The 17,418-nt window shown below is 46.5% G+C and overlaps 1 protein-coding gene across 3 annotated transcripts in view; it reads right to left on the reverse strand.

The window, feature by feature from the left end:
• The window catches only part of mlf1 (myeloid leukemia factor 1), a 194,006-nt gene that overhangs the window by 18,340 nt on the left and 158,248 nt on the right, over positions 1-17,418 (reverse strand). For 2 of the 3 annotated variants that reach the window (XM_070882345.1, XM_070882344.1), the window contains exon 6: positions 6,133-6,244. In XM_070882345.1, coding sequence (XP_070738446.1) covers positions 6,133-6,244 — 112 coding nt within the window. Of the gene's footprint in view, positions 1-6,132; positions 6,245-17,418 lie in introns of those variants that run through there. The other variant, XR_011593545.1, reaches the window with a different exon arrangement.

Raw genomic sequence — 17,418 nt, forward strand, 5'->3', positions numbered from 1 at the left:
TCGATATGTAGGTTAAAATCCCCCATGATTACTGCCGTTCCTTTTTCACATTCCTCCATTATTCCCTTGATTATTGTCCGCCCCACCGTGAAGTGCAAATAAAGCACTCGAGCTCATTTCTAGAGGAATAGAATTCAAAAACTGAGAAGTTATGTTAAACTTGCAAAGAACCTTGTCTGATTGTCTCAAGATTTGAGATGGTGGGTTGGCATTATGGCATTATTATATATATATACTTTTAAGTCGTTGTTGTAAAAGTTGTTGTTGTTATTTAAAAATTTGCTCACGGACGAAAAGGTCGCGCTCAAAGGAGTTTGTGGCCTGTTCAGTACAAAAAAAGAAGGAAAATCGTCCTTGGCCTGTCCTAATTCTCATTTACATGCTGCACCTTGGTGACCTTATTTGAAAACATAATGGCAGATTCCACATGCGACAACCATCTCTACCTCATCAACATCTCCCTCAACACCTCAAGTGCATCAAATTTTTCATGCTGCTCGTCCATTCTTTTGTTACCTACAGTCTCAACTATTCCAATACTCTCCTGGCTGGTCTCATATGTTATACTTTCCGTAAACTTCAGCTTATCCAAAGCTATGTTGCCCGTAGCCTGACTCGCACCAAGTCCCATTGAACCATTACCCCTGTGTTCACTGACCTATATTCGCTTCTGGTCTAGCAATCTCTCAAATTTAAAATTCTCGTCCTTGTGTTCAAATCCCTCCATAGCCTTGCCCCTCCCCTACCTCTGCAACCTCCTCTAGTCTTACAACCCTCCAAGAACACTGCATTTCTTCAATTTTGGCTTCTTGTGCATCCCTGATTTCCTTTGCTTCTCTATTTGCGGCCACATCTGAAGCTATCCAGGCCCTAAGCTCTAGAATTCTCTCCCTAAACCAATCTCCTCCTTGAAGTTTACCTATTTGACCAAGCTTTTGGCCACCTGTCCTAATACCTTCTTATGTGGTTCAATATCAAATTATGTCTGATAATGCTCCTGTGAAGCACCTTGGGATGTTTTACTACATTCAAGATGTTATATAAATGCAAGTTGTTATTGTTGAAGCATGAATGTCTTTTACCAACACCAGCATCAGCATCTATGAGTTAGTGCCTTATCTAAAGATAATAGAATGGTGGCTTCTTTTAACAAAAACAACATGCTTGAAAAAAAAGGTTCTAAAACTCGAGGTAATAAAGAAATCCTTTAGAAAGTCCCAGGGAAAATGTTTTTCCTTGACATCTCACACTTGACTTTGATTGGAAAGTCATTCAGGTGACCTCATTCCATGTGGTATAGAAAGCTTCAAGGACGATGATGATTATAACAACATGGATTTAGATAATATTCCTCCCATAAATGAACATCTTGGAGCACTTTACAAATGAAGGACTGGGCTAACAGTCAAAATTGAAAGCACAGTCAAGAGATTTTCCCAGTCTTCAGAAGGCTGGTTGAGAGGTAGCAACACAAAATGGCATTGGAAGAGAATTCCCAAAGGCAGGGGCATATTGGCCAAGCAGTAAATGAGAGTCAGAGAAAAAGAGGATATGGACTGGGATGCAGCAATGAATGCATTTCAAAATGGGAATCCAAAAAAGTCAATTTTCTGGGCACAGATAGTTAATAGAGTTGGGCTGGGATATTATGTGAGTTCGGACTCATTGCAAAATTCTAGGATTAGCCGATTTGTTACAGGTGAATGATGGTAACGTGATACAGCATAGCAACAGCCCTGATAGTACAGGAGAGATGAATCTGGGTGTTATCAGCATACGTTTGCAAACTGAAACCTTGCTTGCGGATAATTTAGGAGTACCATATAGATAAATTAATAGGAGGGGGCCAATGATCAAGCTCTGAGGCGCACCAGATGTGACTGTGTGTACAAGGGAAGATAAACTTTTTTGGGAGGTGCAACAAATGGATTAGACCAAAAATAATTAGTATCATGGAGAAGAAAGATTGGTTTATAGTGTCAAAATCAAGCAGGGATATCAACGAGTAACAACGAGTTACAAAATACATCACTATTGGTTTTGATCAGGGCTGTCTTAGTGCAGTGGCTAACTTGGAAATCAGATACTGAAGTGATGAGAAGCGCGTGTATCGGAGAGAAAGAATAGTAAATTTGTGAGGATAGAAGGTGGGCTTTTTCAGGAGGTAGGTGATGACTATGGTTTTGAAAGAGGGGCAACAATACTGAAAGATAGGGAGATGTTGACAATCATAAGAATGGATGGTGGGCTTCATGGGGAAACTGAGTTTAATGAGGAGAGAGCAAAGTGCAGAGAAGCTGCAGACTGTAATGGGGGAAGGAGAGACAACTGGATTTAGGAAACTGTCCATGAGCTCCTCACATGTAAAATCAGAGATAAATAAGGAGGGTGTGGGGGAATGAGGGCAGATGAAGTGGCTAGTGGTGGTGCAGGGGTTTGGAGTTACTGTTGCCTTTCACAATGACAGTTGAATAATAAAAGAATTTGGCTGTTTAAAGGGGGGCAAAATAGTTTGATGTGGTGAAGTCAAATCTGGAAGTGGACATTCATGTTGGTTTTATGCTTCTATTTGCAGACATGGACTTGAATCCACAGACTTGGCTGTTGAATCAAGAGGAATGATGGGGGTGGGGGACGATCGAGGATCTGATGTGGAGGGAGGCATCAAAAATGGAAGCAAGTCAGTTTTTGAGGAGATTGGCAGAGTCACCGATGCTTCTGTGGTTAACAGATCAGCAAGAAGAAACTGGAGGCAGTTCTGCCTAAGGAATAGCAGGTAGGTATTTCTAGTCATGAAAACAAAAGTGGTTGACAGGGAGAAATGTATGATGAAAGAGAAGAAGTTTGGAGCTGGTCCTGTCATTGACCTTGGAGATGGAGGTGCCTCATGTGATGGTAAGTTTGAAGTGTGGCCACAATATGGGTGGGAGAGCTTTTATGCAGGGTGAGGTTGAAGGAAGAACGGATGGCAGAGAAATTAGAGGTGATGTAGGAGGAGGATTTGAGGTGCAGGTTGATGTCACCAAGCATGAGAATTTGATGAATAATTAAGCTGAGTGAACCCAGAAAGCAGAACATTTTGGCCAGTAAGCACAGTGGGAAAGCAAACGATGAGAATGTTGACGTGGAAGTGAGTAGTGTGTTGAAGAATGAGATATTCAAATGTGGAGGCCCCGACCTGCGACAGACCATCAGCGGCGGGTTGGGGCCATAAAAGGAGTGGCGTGCAGCCCAGGCAGCAGCGTGGAGGCATACCACTACAAGGTACAGCGCAAGCTGCTGCAGGAGGGCAACGGCAGCGAAGAGTGATGTCAGCAAGATCCAGATCGGTGATTGGAGCGTGGGCAGCTACAGCAGGAGCGGCGAGGTCAGGGTGAAGGAACGGCAAGAGATTGCAGAGAAACATGATCGGGGCCCAGGAAAGGCGTGAGTTCGGGACCAGGGGCCAAGGGGCAGCACGGGCCAGCCCACATTGCGATATGTGCGCGCACTAGGACCATGCAACAGAGCTGATTTCCAGTCGTCTTGGGTAATCCTTGTCAAGCCCGTGTGGTGGCTGGTGTGCAACGGCACAGGCATCTTCCACCCTTGAGGATGTACATAAGAACATAAGAACATGAGAACATAAGAAATAGGAGCAGGAGAAAGCCATATGGCCCCTCGAGCCTGCTCTGCCATTTAATAAGATCATGGCTGATCCGATCATGGACTCAGGTCCACTTCCCTGCCCGCTGTCCATAACCTCTTCACTCCCTTATCGTTTCAGATGCTGTCTATTTCTGTCTTAAATTTATTCAATGTCCCAGCTTCCACAGCTCTCTGAGGCAGCGAATTCCACAGATCACAACCCTCAGAGAAGAAATTTCTCCTCATCTCAGTTTTAAATGGGCGGCCCCTTATTCTAAGATTATGCCTTCTAGTTCTAGTCTTCCCTATCAGTAGAAACATCCTCTCTGCATCCACCTTGTCAAGCCCCCTCATAATCTTATACGTTTTGATAAGATCACCCCTCATTCTTCTGAATTCCAATGAGTAGAGGCCCAACCTACTCAACCTTTCCTCATAAGTCAACCCCCTCACCTCTGGAATCAACCTTGTGAACCTTCTCTGAAGTGCCTCCAAAGCAAGTATATCCTTTTGTAAATATGGAAACCAAAACTGCACGCAGTATTCCAGGTGTGGCCTCACCAATACCCTTGTACAACTGTAGCAAGACTTCCCTGCTTTTATACTCCATCCCCTTTGCAATAAAGGCCAATTCCTGATCACTTGCTGTTTACTAACCTTTTGTGTTTCATGCACAAGTACCCCATGTCCCGCTGTACTGCAGCACTTTGCAATCTTTCTCCATTTAAATAATAACTTGCTCTTTGATTTTTTCTGCCAAAGTGCATGACCTCACACTTTCCAACATTATACTCCACCTGTCAAATTTTTGCCCACTCACTTAGCCTGTCAATGTCCTTCGGCCTACGTAGTTCGGGTTCTTCTTTCGAATCACCTGTGAACTCATTCTTTTCTTTTGGCGTGGATGCAAGTCATCCTCGTTTCGAGGGATCGCCTATGATGATGATGATAATTCAAATGAGGACAAAAATGTCAGAGAAATATGGAGTTAAGCCATTTCCATGGCGGTTTTGAGCAGGGGCATGGTAGAACATGTAGCTTAAGTGGGTGCTACCTTGCTGAGAAGGAAAGTGTTGTCGTTCGTGAGCCAGGTTTTAGTAAAGGTCAGGCCAAGAATATGAATTGCATCATCCAGGATGATTTCAAAAATGAGTCGGGCTTAATTTCTAAGAAAGCAGCCATATTGTACGGCAGTATAGGATTGGGTGAAGAAATCGCGGTAATTTTCCTTTGTTCATTCACAGCATTCTCCACATCCCTCACGTGACTTAATAATGCTGAAGGATGGAGTGGAGAGACTCTTTCATGCAATCTAGACTTTGGGAGCTTTCTCAGACTTGCTGGTACATAAATTATCGGTGCCAAAGAGGTCTAAAAATATTGCTTTGTAAAAGTACTTTCCCCCTTAATTTTCCAGAAAATTCATAATTCTCAAATACACATATTTTGACATTAGTTTCAACTTGTCTCTGCACATAATCTGACATTTCCGATTTTACCACCTGAATAAGAAGCTACCAAGTGGGCAGTAGGAGCTGTTATCGGGCGACCAAGACAGGTTGTGGAGCTGGAGGAGCTTCTGATGAAACCCTTTAAGCTGGCTGGACTCTGGTTTGCGACAGAGTTGTTGATATAAAGGCTCACCCGAAGCAACCAAATAATTGGCTAGCTCTGTCTCAAATAACAGGCACAAGATTCAACTGGTGGTGCTTGAAGTCCCCCAGCACATCCTCAACCTGCATATTAAAGAAACATTTTCCAAAGGACACCTGCAAAAGATTGGTTTGAAGCATTGGACAAAAGGCTCAATGTTAAGCCAAGCAAACCAGAATTCCTTTCAGTGAGATCTCTCATTCCTAAGTCGAGGGAACCAACTGCAACAGTGACATTTCAGAATCCTAAAAACCTCAATAAAATCATCCCTTAATCTTCTATAATCCAGGGAATACAAGCCTAGTTTATGTAATCTTTCATCATAATCTAACCCTTAGAGCCCTTGTAACATTCTGATTAATCTGCACTGCATTCCTTCCAAGGCCAATGCATCCTTTCTAAGGTGGGGTGCCCAGAATTGTATACAGTACACCAGATGTGATCTAACTAAGGCTTTGTGCAGCTGCAACAAAACTTCCCTTTATATTCCATTAGCCTTTTTGATTATGTTTTGTACCTGCACCTGTTTTAAACATATAAAACAAGCATACATCTTGCAAGCAAAACAAATGTGTCGGAGCAACAGTATAAAGTTTTATGAAGAGTGTTAACAAAACATGGTAAAAGTCCTCATGGAAGGGGGTTGGCAATTTTTATTGATCCTTGATTTTGTTTATTCTGATTAATGAGCCCAATGAGTTCAACTCTAAAGATGCAAAATGCCTGTCAATGCCTAACAGAAATGTTCTTATTCACACGGTTCAAATTCACTAATATATTTTATATTCTACCTCAATATTAGGCTGCTTTATTTTTCAAACATAATCCTATAAATACATGACTGTGATGTACCTTTTTCCTTCCATGGCAAGTTTTATATCCTGAATACCATATGGATGTGTTCCAGGAGACATAAACTTTGACACCTTCTCCTGCCATTCTTCATCAAACAATGGTGCATCAGCTGTTAAATTATAAAAACAAAATAATGAAGTAGGTTACCATATAATATGTGACTACTTTAATATCCGTAAGACAAAGGTCCTCCACCAACCTGTCCCCACCACATAGCACTGCCCCCCCCGCCAGTCATCAAGATCCACGGCGTGGCCCTGGACAATGTGGACCATTTCCCATACCTCGGGAACCTCTTATCAACAAGAGCAGACATTGACGACGAGATTCAACACGGCCTCCAGTGCGCCACTGCAGCCTGAGGAAAAGAGTGTTTGAAGACCAGACCCTCAAATCTGCCACCAAGCTCATGCTCCACAGGGCTGTAGTAATACCCGCCATCCTGTACGGCTCAGAGACATAGACCATGTACAGTAGATATCTCAAGTCGCTGGAGAAATACCACCAACGATGTCGCCGCAAGATCCTGCAAATCCCCTGGGAGGACAGACGCACCAACAACGCACCAACCTGGACCAGGTCAACATCCCCAGCATTGAATCACTGACCACACTTGCTCTGCTACGCTGGGCAGGCCACAGTGTTCGCATGCCAGACACGAGACTCCCAAAGCAAGCGCTCTACTCGGAACTTCTTCATGGCAAACGAGCCAAAAGTGAACAGAGGAAACGTTACAAGGACACCCTCAAAGCCTCCCTGATAAAGTGCAACATCCCCACTGTCACCTGGGAGTCCCTGGCCAAAGACCGCCCAAAGTGGAGGAAATGCATTTGGGAGGGCGCTGAGCATCTCGAGTCTCATTGCCGAGAGCATGCAGAAATCAAGCGCAGGCAGCGGAAAGAGCGTGCGGCAAACCACTCCCACCCACCCTTTCCCTCAACGACTATCTGTCCCACCTGTGACAGGGACTGTGGTTCTCGTATTGGACTGTTCAGCCACCTAAGGACTCATTTTTAGAGTGGAAACAAGTCTTCCTCGATTCCGAGGGACTGCCTATGATGATGATGATGAGACGAAGTGAAGCTATTTTCACTACCCCCCGCCCCTCATTGAAGCATAATTCAAATGATGAGTTCCACTCGGATGTATTTCAGAAGCGCATTTGAAGCCACCTGTATTTTCTGGTTTGGGCTTATGACTTGCATGTTATGGGTGCACCATCGGAGCAGGCCGGGGAGTGGAAGGAGCAGCGTGGCGGCCTGGCCCAGCAGGCTAAGCGGCCCCCGGCCTGCGAGCACCATCGGGGCAGGCCGGGGAGCAGAAGGAGCAGCGTAGTGGCATACCGCTTCAGGGAGCAGCACATGCTGGAGCAGGAGAGCAACGGCAGTGAAGAGGGACATCACCAAGATCCAGGATGGTGAATGGAGCGTGGGCAGCTACAGCAGGAGCGGCGAGGTCAGGGCGAAGGAACGGCGAGAGATTGCAGAGGGACATGATCGGGGCCCAGGAAAGGCGTGAGTTCGGGGCCAGGGGCAGCCCACACTGTTATATGTGCGCGCACTAGGCCCGTGCAGCAGGGCTGGTTTCCAGTCGTCTTCGGTAATCCTTGCCACTGGACCAAGACCGAGCTCTGTCAAGCCGTGTGGTGGCTGGTGTGCAACGGCCACCCACGTTAAAAAAATCCACGCATAGGCATCTTCGACCCTTCAACATGTAGTTCGGGACCTGGAATATTAGGTCCTTCATTGAAATACCTGTTTTGACGTGGAAGCAAGTCATTCTCGATTCGAGGGACTGCCTATGATGATGATATGGGTGTATGATGGGCGTGGGAATAAAATGGAAATTGCTAATTCGAATGTGGGCTGCGCAGTTCGGCTGAAGAGTTGTCTGTCAAATGTCCAGGGAAAGGCAGGACAATAGATATCTTGTTATATATAGCAAGTGCAGTTCAAGAAGGGCCGACCATTTCTGCAATATGTAGAGTGATGCATAGCTTGGGAAGAAATGGCAGGCTCTATAAATGCTAGCAGCTCCGTGCAGAGGAGAAAGCTACAGTGTTTAATGACCGCACCAGGTGGAAGGGACTGCAAAATCAAATCATATTTATGGAATGTATCAACTATTATGAACTGTCCCTTCCCACACATACATTCCTTCACATATATCTCCACCTTCCCCCATGAGTGCTCATTAAACTACACTGCTCATTTTACAGAGCCATACTTGTCCAGCACCACCTCCCTCAGCAGAAGGCTGCACAAGACAACCCACTGTCAATTCCTTCTAGTACAGATGTACAGTCTCCAGGCCAGGTCCAAAACCACCGCAACCTCTGTTGTCGAGTTACAGTACGCGGACGACGCCTCCGTCTGCGCACATACAGAGGCTGAACTCCCGGACATAGTCGACATATTTACTGAGGCGTAAACATCCGGAAGACAAAGTTCCTCCACCAGCCTGTCCTCACCGTACAGCATTGCCCCCCAGTCATTAAGATCCACGGCACGGCCCTGGACAACTTGGACCATTTCCCATACTTCGGGAGACTCTTATCAACAAGAACAGACATTGACGCCGAGATTCAACACCGCCTCCAGTGCACCAGTGCAGCCTTCGGCCACCTGAGGAAAAGAGTGTTTGAAGATCAGGTCCTCAAAACTGCCACCAAGCTCATGGTCTACAGGACTATAGTAATAGCCACATTCCTGTATGGCTTAGAGACATGGACCATGTACAGCAGACACCGCAACAGCCTACAAATCCCCTGGGAGGACAGACGCACCAACTTTAGTGTTATATATTTAAACTTGTATTTATTCTGTACAGCCACCAGAGGGCTCATCCCCTGGAGTCCCAAGGGATCCCATAATCCCTTGGGAGCACAGGTATTTAAGGAGGCTTCACAGGTCGGAAAGGCACTCTGGAGACCTGCAATAAAAGACTACGGTCACACTTTACTTTGAGCTCACAGTGTTCAGTCTGACTCTTTCTCCATACACAACAACTGGCAACGAGATACAGATAGCGAACCCAAAGATGCAGAGAACAGTGGGCATCCTGGAGAAATTCTCGGAGGGAGATGATTGGGAAACTTTTGTGGAGCGACTCAACCAATATTTTGTGGCCAACGAGCTAGATGGGGAAGACAGCGCTGCCAAATGAAGGGCGATCCTCCTCACTGTCAGTGGGGCATCAACGTATGGCCTCATGAAGAATCTGCTCACTCCAGCGAAACCCACGGAGAAATCATGCGACGATTTGTGCACACTGGTCCGAGAGCATTTGAACCCGAAGGAAAGCGTTCTAATGTCGACGTACCGGTTCTACACCTACAAAAGGTCTGAAGGCCAGGAAGTGGCGAGTTATGTAGCCGAACTAAGACGCCTTGCAGGACATTGCGAATTTGAAGGACATTTGGAGCACATGCTCAGAGACTTTTCCGTACTTGGCATTGGCCACGAAACCATACTTCGCAAACTTTTGACTGTAGAGACCCCAACCTTGAGTAAGTCCATAGCGATAGCCCAGGCGTTCATTGCCACCAGTGACAATAGAAAGCAAATCTCTCAGCAGACAAGTGCTGCTACAAGTACTGTGAACAAAGTGATGTTGTTTTCGAATCATAACGTACAGGGCAGGTCACACATACCTGCAGCTGCACGTCCGCAGATGTCTCAGAGTCCACCAGCAAGGGTGATGAATGCAAGACCATTAACACCTTGTCGGCGCTGCGGGGGAGATCATCGTTTCCATTCATGCCGATTCAAAGAGTACATTTGCAAGGGCTGTGGAACAATGGGACACCTCCAACGAGTGTGCAGGCGAGCTGCAAAGCCTGTTAAACCTGCAAACCACCATGTTGCAGAGGAGGACAGATCCACGGAGGATCACGACGAACCAGAGCCTCAGATCGAGGAGGCAGAGGTACATGGGGTGCACACATTCACCACGAATTGTCCCCCGATAATGCTGAATGTTGAACGAAATGGACTCCCGGTGTCAATGGAGCTAGACACGGGCGCGAGCCAGTCCATCATGGGCAAAAGGACTTTCGAAAGGTTGTGGGGCAACAAGGCCTCAAGGCCAGTCTTAACTCCAGTTCGCATGAAACTAAGAACTTACACGAAAGAACTGATTCCTGTCATCGGCAGTGCTACCGTAAAGTCTCCTAAGATGGAGCAGTGCACAAGCTACCACTCTGGGTGGTATCGGGCGATGGTCCCACGCTGCTCGGCCACTGACGACACTTAGTGTGCCCAGGTCTTGAACAAATTTCCTTCACTGTTCGAACCAGGCATCGGGAAATTCCAAGGAGCAAAAGTGCATATCCACCTAATTCCAGGGGCGTGACCCATCCATCACAAGGCAAGAGCAGTATTCTACATGATGTGAGAAAGGGTAGAGATCGAGATAGACTGGCTGCAAAGAGAGGGCATCATTTCCCTGATTGAGTTCAACGAGTGGGCCAGTCCTATCGGCCAGTCCTCAAGGGAGATGGCACCGTCAGAATCTGTGGCGATTACAAAGTAACTATCAATTGTTTCTCCCTGCAGGACCAATACCCACTACCAAAGGCCGACGACCTCTTTGCAATGCTGGCGGGAGGAAAGATGTTCACAAAGCTGGATCGGACTTCAGCCTACAAGATGCAGGAACTGGAGGAATCATTGAAGAGCCTCACCTGCATCAACACGCAAAAAGGTCTTTTTATTTATAACAGGTGCCCGTTTGGAATCCGATCGGCGGCGGCGATATTCCAGAGAAACATGGAAAGCTTACTGAAGTCGGTCCCACACACCATGGTCTTCCAGGACGACATCTTGGTCACAGGTCGGAACACAGTCGAGCATCTGCAGAACCTGGAGGAGGTTCTTAGTCGACTCAACCGCGTGGGGTTCAGGTTAAAACGCTCGAAGTGCGTATTCCTGGTGCCTGAAGTAGAGTTCCTGGGAAGGAGGATTGCGGCGGATGGCATCAGGCCTGCCAACGCGAAGACGGAGGCAATCGAGAACGCACCGAGGCCACGGAACGTGACAGAGCAGCGGTTGTTTCTGGGACTCCTGAACTACTTTGGTAACTTCTTACCGGGTCTCAGCACACTGTTAGAACCATTGCATGTCTTACTATGAAAAGGGGATGAATGGGTTTGGGGCAAAAGCCAAGAAAATGCCTTTGTAAAAGCGAGAAAATCGTTATGCTCAAACAAATTGCTTGTGTTGTATGATCCATGTAAGCCTTTGGTACTAGCCTGTGATGCGTTGTCATATGGCGTTGGGTGTTTATTGCAACAAGCTAATGACGTTGGGAAACTGCAACCGGTTGCTTATGCATCCAGGAGTCTGTCTGAGGCTGAGAGAGCCTACAGCGTGATTGCGAAAGAAGCATTAGCGCGTGTCTATGGGATAAAGAAACTGCATCAATACTTGTTTGGGCTGAAGTTTGAAATGGAAACTGACCATGAGCCACTTATATCCCTGTTCTCCGAGAGTAAAGCGATAAATACCAACGCATCGGCCCTCATCCAGAGATGGGCACTCACCTTGTCCGCATACAACTGCGCCATCCGCCACAGGCCATGCACAGAAAACTGCGCTAATGCTCTCAATAGGCTGCCATTGCCCACCACGGTGGTGGAAATGGCGCAGTCCACAGATCTAGCCATGGTTATGGAAGCATTTGAGAGTGAGCAATCACCCATCACTGCCCGGCAGATTAAAACTTGGACAAGCCAGGACCCCTTATTATCTCGAGTCAAAAGCTGTGAGCTGGTCCAGTGTCCCAGTGGAAATACAGGAAGAGATAAAGCCGTTCTAGCGGCGCAAAGATGAAATGTCTATACAGGCAGACTGCCTTCCGTGGGGCAATCAAGTAGTGGTCCCCAAGAAGGGGAGAGACACCTTCATCAATGACCTCCACAGTACCCACCCAGGCATTGTAATGATGAAAGAGATAGCCAGATCCCACGTGTGGTGGCCCGGTATTGATGCGGACTTAAGACTCCTGCGTTCACAGATGTAATACATGCTCCCAGTTAAGCAATGTACCCAGGGAGGCACCGCTAAGTTTATAGTCCTGGCCCTCCAAACCGTGGTCGAGGGTACACGTCAACTATGTAGGGCCGTTCTTGGGTAAAATGTTCCTTGTGGTTGTAGATGCGTACTCCAAGTGGATTGAATGTGAGATAATGTTGGCTAGCACGTCCGCTGCCACGACTGAAAGCCTGTGGGCCATGTTTGCCACACACGGCCTACCCGATGTCCTAGTGAGCGACAACGGGCCATGTTTTACCAGTCCTGAATCCAAAGAATTCATGACGCGTAACGGGATCAAATATGTCACATCTGCCCCGTTTAAACCAGCGTCCAATGTTCAGGCAGAGAAAGCAGTGCAAACCATCAAGCAAGGCTTGAAGAGGGTAACTGAAGGCTCACTGCAGACTCGCCTATTCCGAGTCTTGCTTAGCTACCGCGCGAGACCCCACTCACTCACTGGGATCCCACCTGCTGAACTGCTCAGGAAGAGCAGTGGAAGGAAGGTAGTGCAGGGGTCCCTTGCAGTCATCCCCCTCCAAAACAGATACACCGCTTTGGGTACTGTTGGGGAGGATGATTCATCAGGGGAGGGCAGCAGCAGCCAAGTTCATGGCACCGTGGGTGGCTCTGCTGCACAGGAGGGCAGGAAAAAGAGTGGGGGAGCTGTAGTGGTAGGGGATTCTATTGTAAGGAGAATAGATAGACTTTTCTGCAGCCGCAATCGAGACACCAGGATGGTATGTTGCCTCCCTGGTGCAAGGGTCAAGGATGTCTCGGAATGGCTGCAGGGCATTTTGGAGGGGGAGGATGAACAGCAAGTTGTCGTGGTGCGTATAGGTACCAATGATAGAGGTAAAAAATGGGTTGAGGTCCGACAAGTTGAATTTAGGGAGCTAGGAGTTAAATTTAAAAGTGGGACCTCAAAGGTAGTAATCTTAGGATAGCTACCAGAGCTACATGCTAGTAAGAGTAGGAATTGTAGGAGAGCTCAGATGAACACGTGGCTTGAGGAGTGGTGCGGAAGGGAGGGGTTCAAATTCCTGGGATATTGGAACCGGTTCTGGGAGAGGTGGGACTAGTACAAACCGGATGGACAGGACCGGAACCAATGTCCTAGTGGGAGTGTTTGCTCGTGTTGTTGGGGAGGGGTTAAACTAATGTGGCAGGGGGATGGGAACCTATGCAGAGAGACAGAGGGAAGTAGAATGGGGGCCGAAGCAAAAGATAGAAAGAAGAAAAGTAAAAGTGAAGGGCAGAGAAACCCAAGGCAAAAATCAAAAAGGGCCACATTACAGCAAAATTCTAAAGGGGCGAAGTGTGTTAAAAAGACAAGCCTGAAGGCTCTGTGCCTCAATGCGAGAAGTATTCGTAATAAGGTGGACGAATTAACTGCACAGGCAGCAATTAATCAATATGATATAAGTGGCATCACGGAGACATGGCTCCAGGGTGACCAAGGCTGGGAACTCAACATCCAGGAGTATTCAACATTCAGGAAGGATCGACAGAATGGAAAAGGAGGTGGTGTAGCGTTGCTGGTTAAAGAGGAAATTAATGCAAGAGTAAGGAAGGACATTAGCTTAGATAATGTGGAATCTGTATGGGTGGAGCTGCGGAATACAAAAGAGCAGAAAACACGAGTGGGAGTTATGTACAGGCCACCAAACAGTAGTAGTGAGGTTAGGGACAGCATCAAACAAGAAATTAGGGATGCGTGCAATAAAGGTACAGCAGTTATCATGGGCAACTTTAATCTACATATAAATTGGGCGAACCAAACTGGTAGTAATATGGTGCTGAAGTGAATTAGGGATGGTTTTCTAGACCAATATGTCGAGGAACCAACTAGAGGGCTGGCCATCCTAGACTGGGTGATGTGTAATGAGAAGCGACTAATTAGCAATCTTGTTGTGCGAGGCTCCTTGGGGAAGAGTGGCCATAATATGGTAGAATTCTTTATTAATATGGAGAGTGACATAGTTAATTCAGAGATTAGGGTTCTGAACTTAAGGAAAGGTAACTTCGATGGTATGAGACATGAATTGGCTAGAATAGACTGGCGAATGATACTTAAAGGGTTGACGGTAGATAGGCAATAGCAAACATTTAAAGATCACATGGATGAACTTCAACAATTGTACATCCCTATCTGGAGTAAAAATAAAATGGGGAAGGTGGCTCAACCGTGGCTAACAAGGGAAATTAAGGATAGTGTTAAATCCTTGGAAGTGGCACATAAATTGGCCAGAAAAAGCAGCAAATCTGAGGACTGGGAGAAATTTAGAATTCAGCAGAGGAGGACAAAGGGTTTAATTAGGAGGGAGAAAATGGAATATGAGAGGAAACTTGCTGGGAACATAAAAAGTGACTGCAAAAGCTTCTATAGATATGTGAAGAGAAAAAGATTAGTGCAGTCAGATTCAGGTGAATTTATAATGGGGAACACAGAAATGGCATTCCAGTTGAACAAATACTTTGGTTCTGTCTTCACGAAGGAAGACACAAATAACCTTCCGGAAATACTAGGGGACCGAGGGTCCAGTGAGAATGAGGAACTGAAGGAAATCCTTATTAGTCAGGAAATTGTGTGAGGGAAATTGATGGAATTGAAGGCCAATAAATCCCCGGGGCCTGATAGTCTGCATCCCAGAGTACTTAAGGAAGTGGCCCTAGAAATAGTAGGTGCATTGGTGATCATTTTCCAACAATCTATCGACTCTGGATCAGTTCCTATGGACTGGAGGTTAGCTAATGTAACACCGCTTTTTTATAAAGGAGGGAAAGAGAAAACGGGTAATTATAGACCGGTTAGCCTGCCATCAGTAGTGGGGAAAATGTTGGAATCGATTATTAAAGATGAAATAGCAGCTCATTTGGAAAGCAGTGACAGGATCGGTCCAGGTCAGCATGGATTTTTGAAAGGGAAATCATTGACAAATCTTTTGCAATTTTTGAGGATGTAACTAGTAGAGTGGACAAGGGAGAACCAGTGGTGTATTTGGACTTTCAAAAGGCTTTTGACAAGGTCCCACACAAGAGATTGGTGTGCAAAAGTAAAGCACATGGTATTGGGGGTAATGTACTGACGTGGATAGAAAACTGGTTGGCAGACAGGAAGCAGAGAGTCGGGATAAACGGGTCCTTTTCAGAATGGCAGGCAGTGACTAGTGGGGTGCCGCAGGTCACAGTGCTGGGACCCCAGCTATTTACAATAGACATTAATGATTTAGATGAGGGAATTGAGCATAATATCTCCAAGTTTGCAGATGACACTAAGCTGGGTGACGGTGTGAGCTGTGAGGAGGATGCTAAGAGGCTGCAGGGTGACTTGGACAGGTTAGGTGAGTGGGCAAATGCATGGCAGAAGCAGTATAATGTGGATAAATGTGAGGTTATCCACTTTGGTGGCAAAAACACGAAGGCAGAATGTTATCTGAATAGCGGCAGATTCGGAAAAGGGGAGGTGCAACGAGACCTGGGTGTCATGGTACATCAGTCATTGAAAGTTGGCATGCAGGTACAGCAGGCAGTGAAGAAGACAGATGGTATGTTGGCCTTCATAGCTAGGGGATTTGAGTATAGAAGCAGGGAGGTCTTACTGCAGTTGTACAGGGCCTTGGAATATTGTGTTCAGTTTTGGTCTCCTAATCTGAGGAAGGACGTTCTTGCTGTTGAGGGAGTGCAGCGTAAGTTCACCAGACTGAGTCCCGGGATGGCATGACTGACATATGAGGAGAGACTGGATCGACCGGGCCTATATTCGCTGGAGTTTAGAAGGATGAGAGGGGATTTCATCGAAACATGTAAAATTCTGACGGGACTGGACAGGTTAGATGCAGGAAGAATGTTCCCGATGTTGGGGAAGTCCAGAACCAGGGGACAGAGTCTAAGGATAAGTGGTAAGCCATTTAGAAACATAGAAAAATAGGTGCAGAAGTAGGCCATTCGGTCCTTCGAGCCTGCACCGCCATTCAATAAGATCATGGCTGATCATTCCTTCAGTAGCCCTTTCCTGCTTTCTCTCCATACCCCTTGATCCCCTTAACCGTAAGAGCCATATCTAACTAACTCCCTCTTTAATATATCCAGTGAACTGGCATCAACAACTCTCTGCGGCAGGGAATTCCACAGGTTAACAACTCTCTGAGTGAAGAGGTTTCTCCTCATCTCAGTCCTAAATGGCCTACCCTTATCCTAAGACTATGTCCCCTGGTTCTGGACTTCCCCAACATCGGGAACATTCTTCCCGCATCTAACATGTCCAGTCCCGTCAGAATCTTATATGTTTCTATGAGATCCCCTCTCATCCTTCTAAACTCCAGTGAATAAAGACCCAGTTGATCCAGTCTCTCCTCATATGACAGCCCAGCCATCCCTGGAATCAGTCTGGTGAACCTTCGCTGCACTCCCTCAATAGCAAGAATGTCCTTCCTCAGACTAGGAGACCAAAACTGAACACAATATTCCAGGTGAGGCCTCACTAAGGCCCTGTACAACTGCAGTAAGACCTCCTTGCTTCTATATTCAAATCCCCTTGCTATGAAGACCAACATACCATTTGCCTTCTTCGCCTGCTGTACCTGTGTGCCCACTTTCAGTGACTGATGAACCATGACACCCAGGTCTCGTTGCAACTCCCCTTTTCCTAGTCTCCCGCCATTCAGATAATAGTCTGCCTTCGTGTTTTTGCCCCCAAAATGGATAATCTCACATTTATCCACATTATACTGCATCTGCCATGCATTTGCCCACTCGCCTAACCTGTCCAAATCACCCTGCAACCTCTTAGCGTCCTCCTCACAGCTCACACCGCCACCCAGTTTAGTGTCATCTGCAAACTTGGAGATATAACACTCAATTCTTTCATCCAAATCGTTAATGTATATTGTAAAGAGCTGGGGTCCCAGCACTGAGCCCTGCGGCACTCCACTAGTCACTGCCTGCCATTCTGAAAAGGACCTGTTTATCCCGACTCTCTGCTTCCTGTCTGCCAACCAGTTCCTTATCCACGTCAGTATATTACCCCCAATACCATGTCCTTTGATTTTGCACAACAATCTCTTGTGCGGGACCTTGTCAAAAGCCTTCTGAAAGTCCAAATACACCACATCCGCTGGTTCTCCCTTGTCCACTCTGCTAGTTACATCCTCAAAAAATTCCAGAAGATTCGTCAAGCATGATTTCCCTTTCATAAATCCATGCTGACTGGATCCGATCCTGTCACCGCTTTCCAAATGCGCTGCTATTT

Source organism: Pristiophorus japonicus, chromosome 6 (genome assembly GCF_044704955.1).
Source record: "Pristiophorus japonicus isolate sPriJap1 chromosome 6, sPriJap1.hap1, whole genome shotgun sequence".
Classification (NCBI taxonomy): domain Eukaryota; kingdom Metazoa; phylum Chordata; class Chondrichthyes; family Pristiophoridae; genus Pristiophorus; species Pristiophorus japonicus.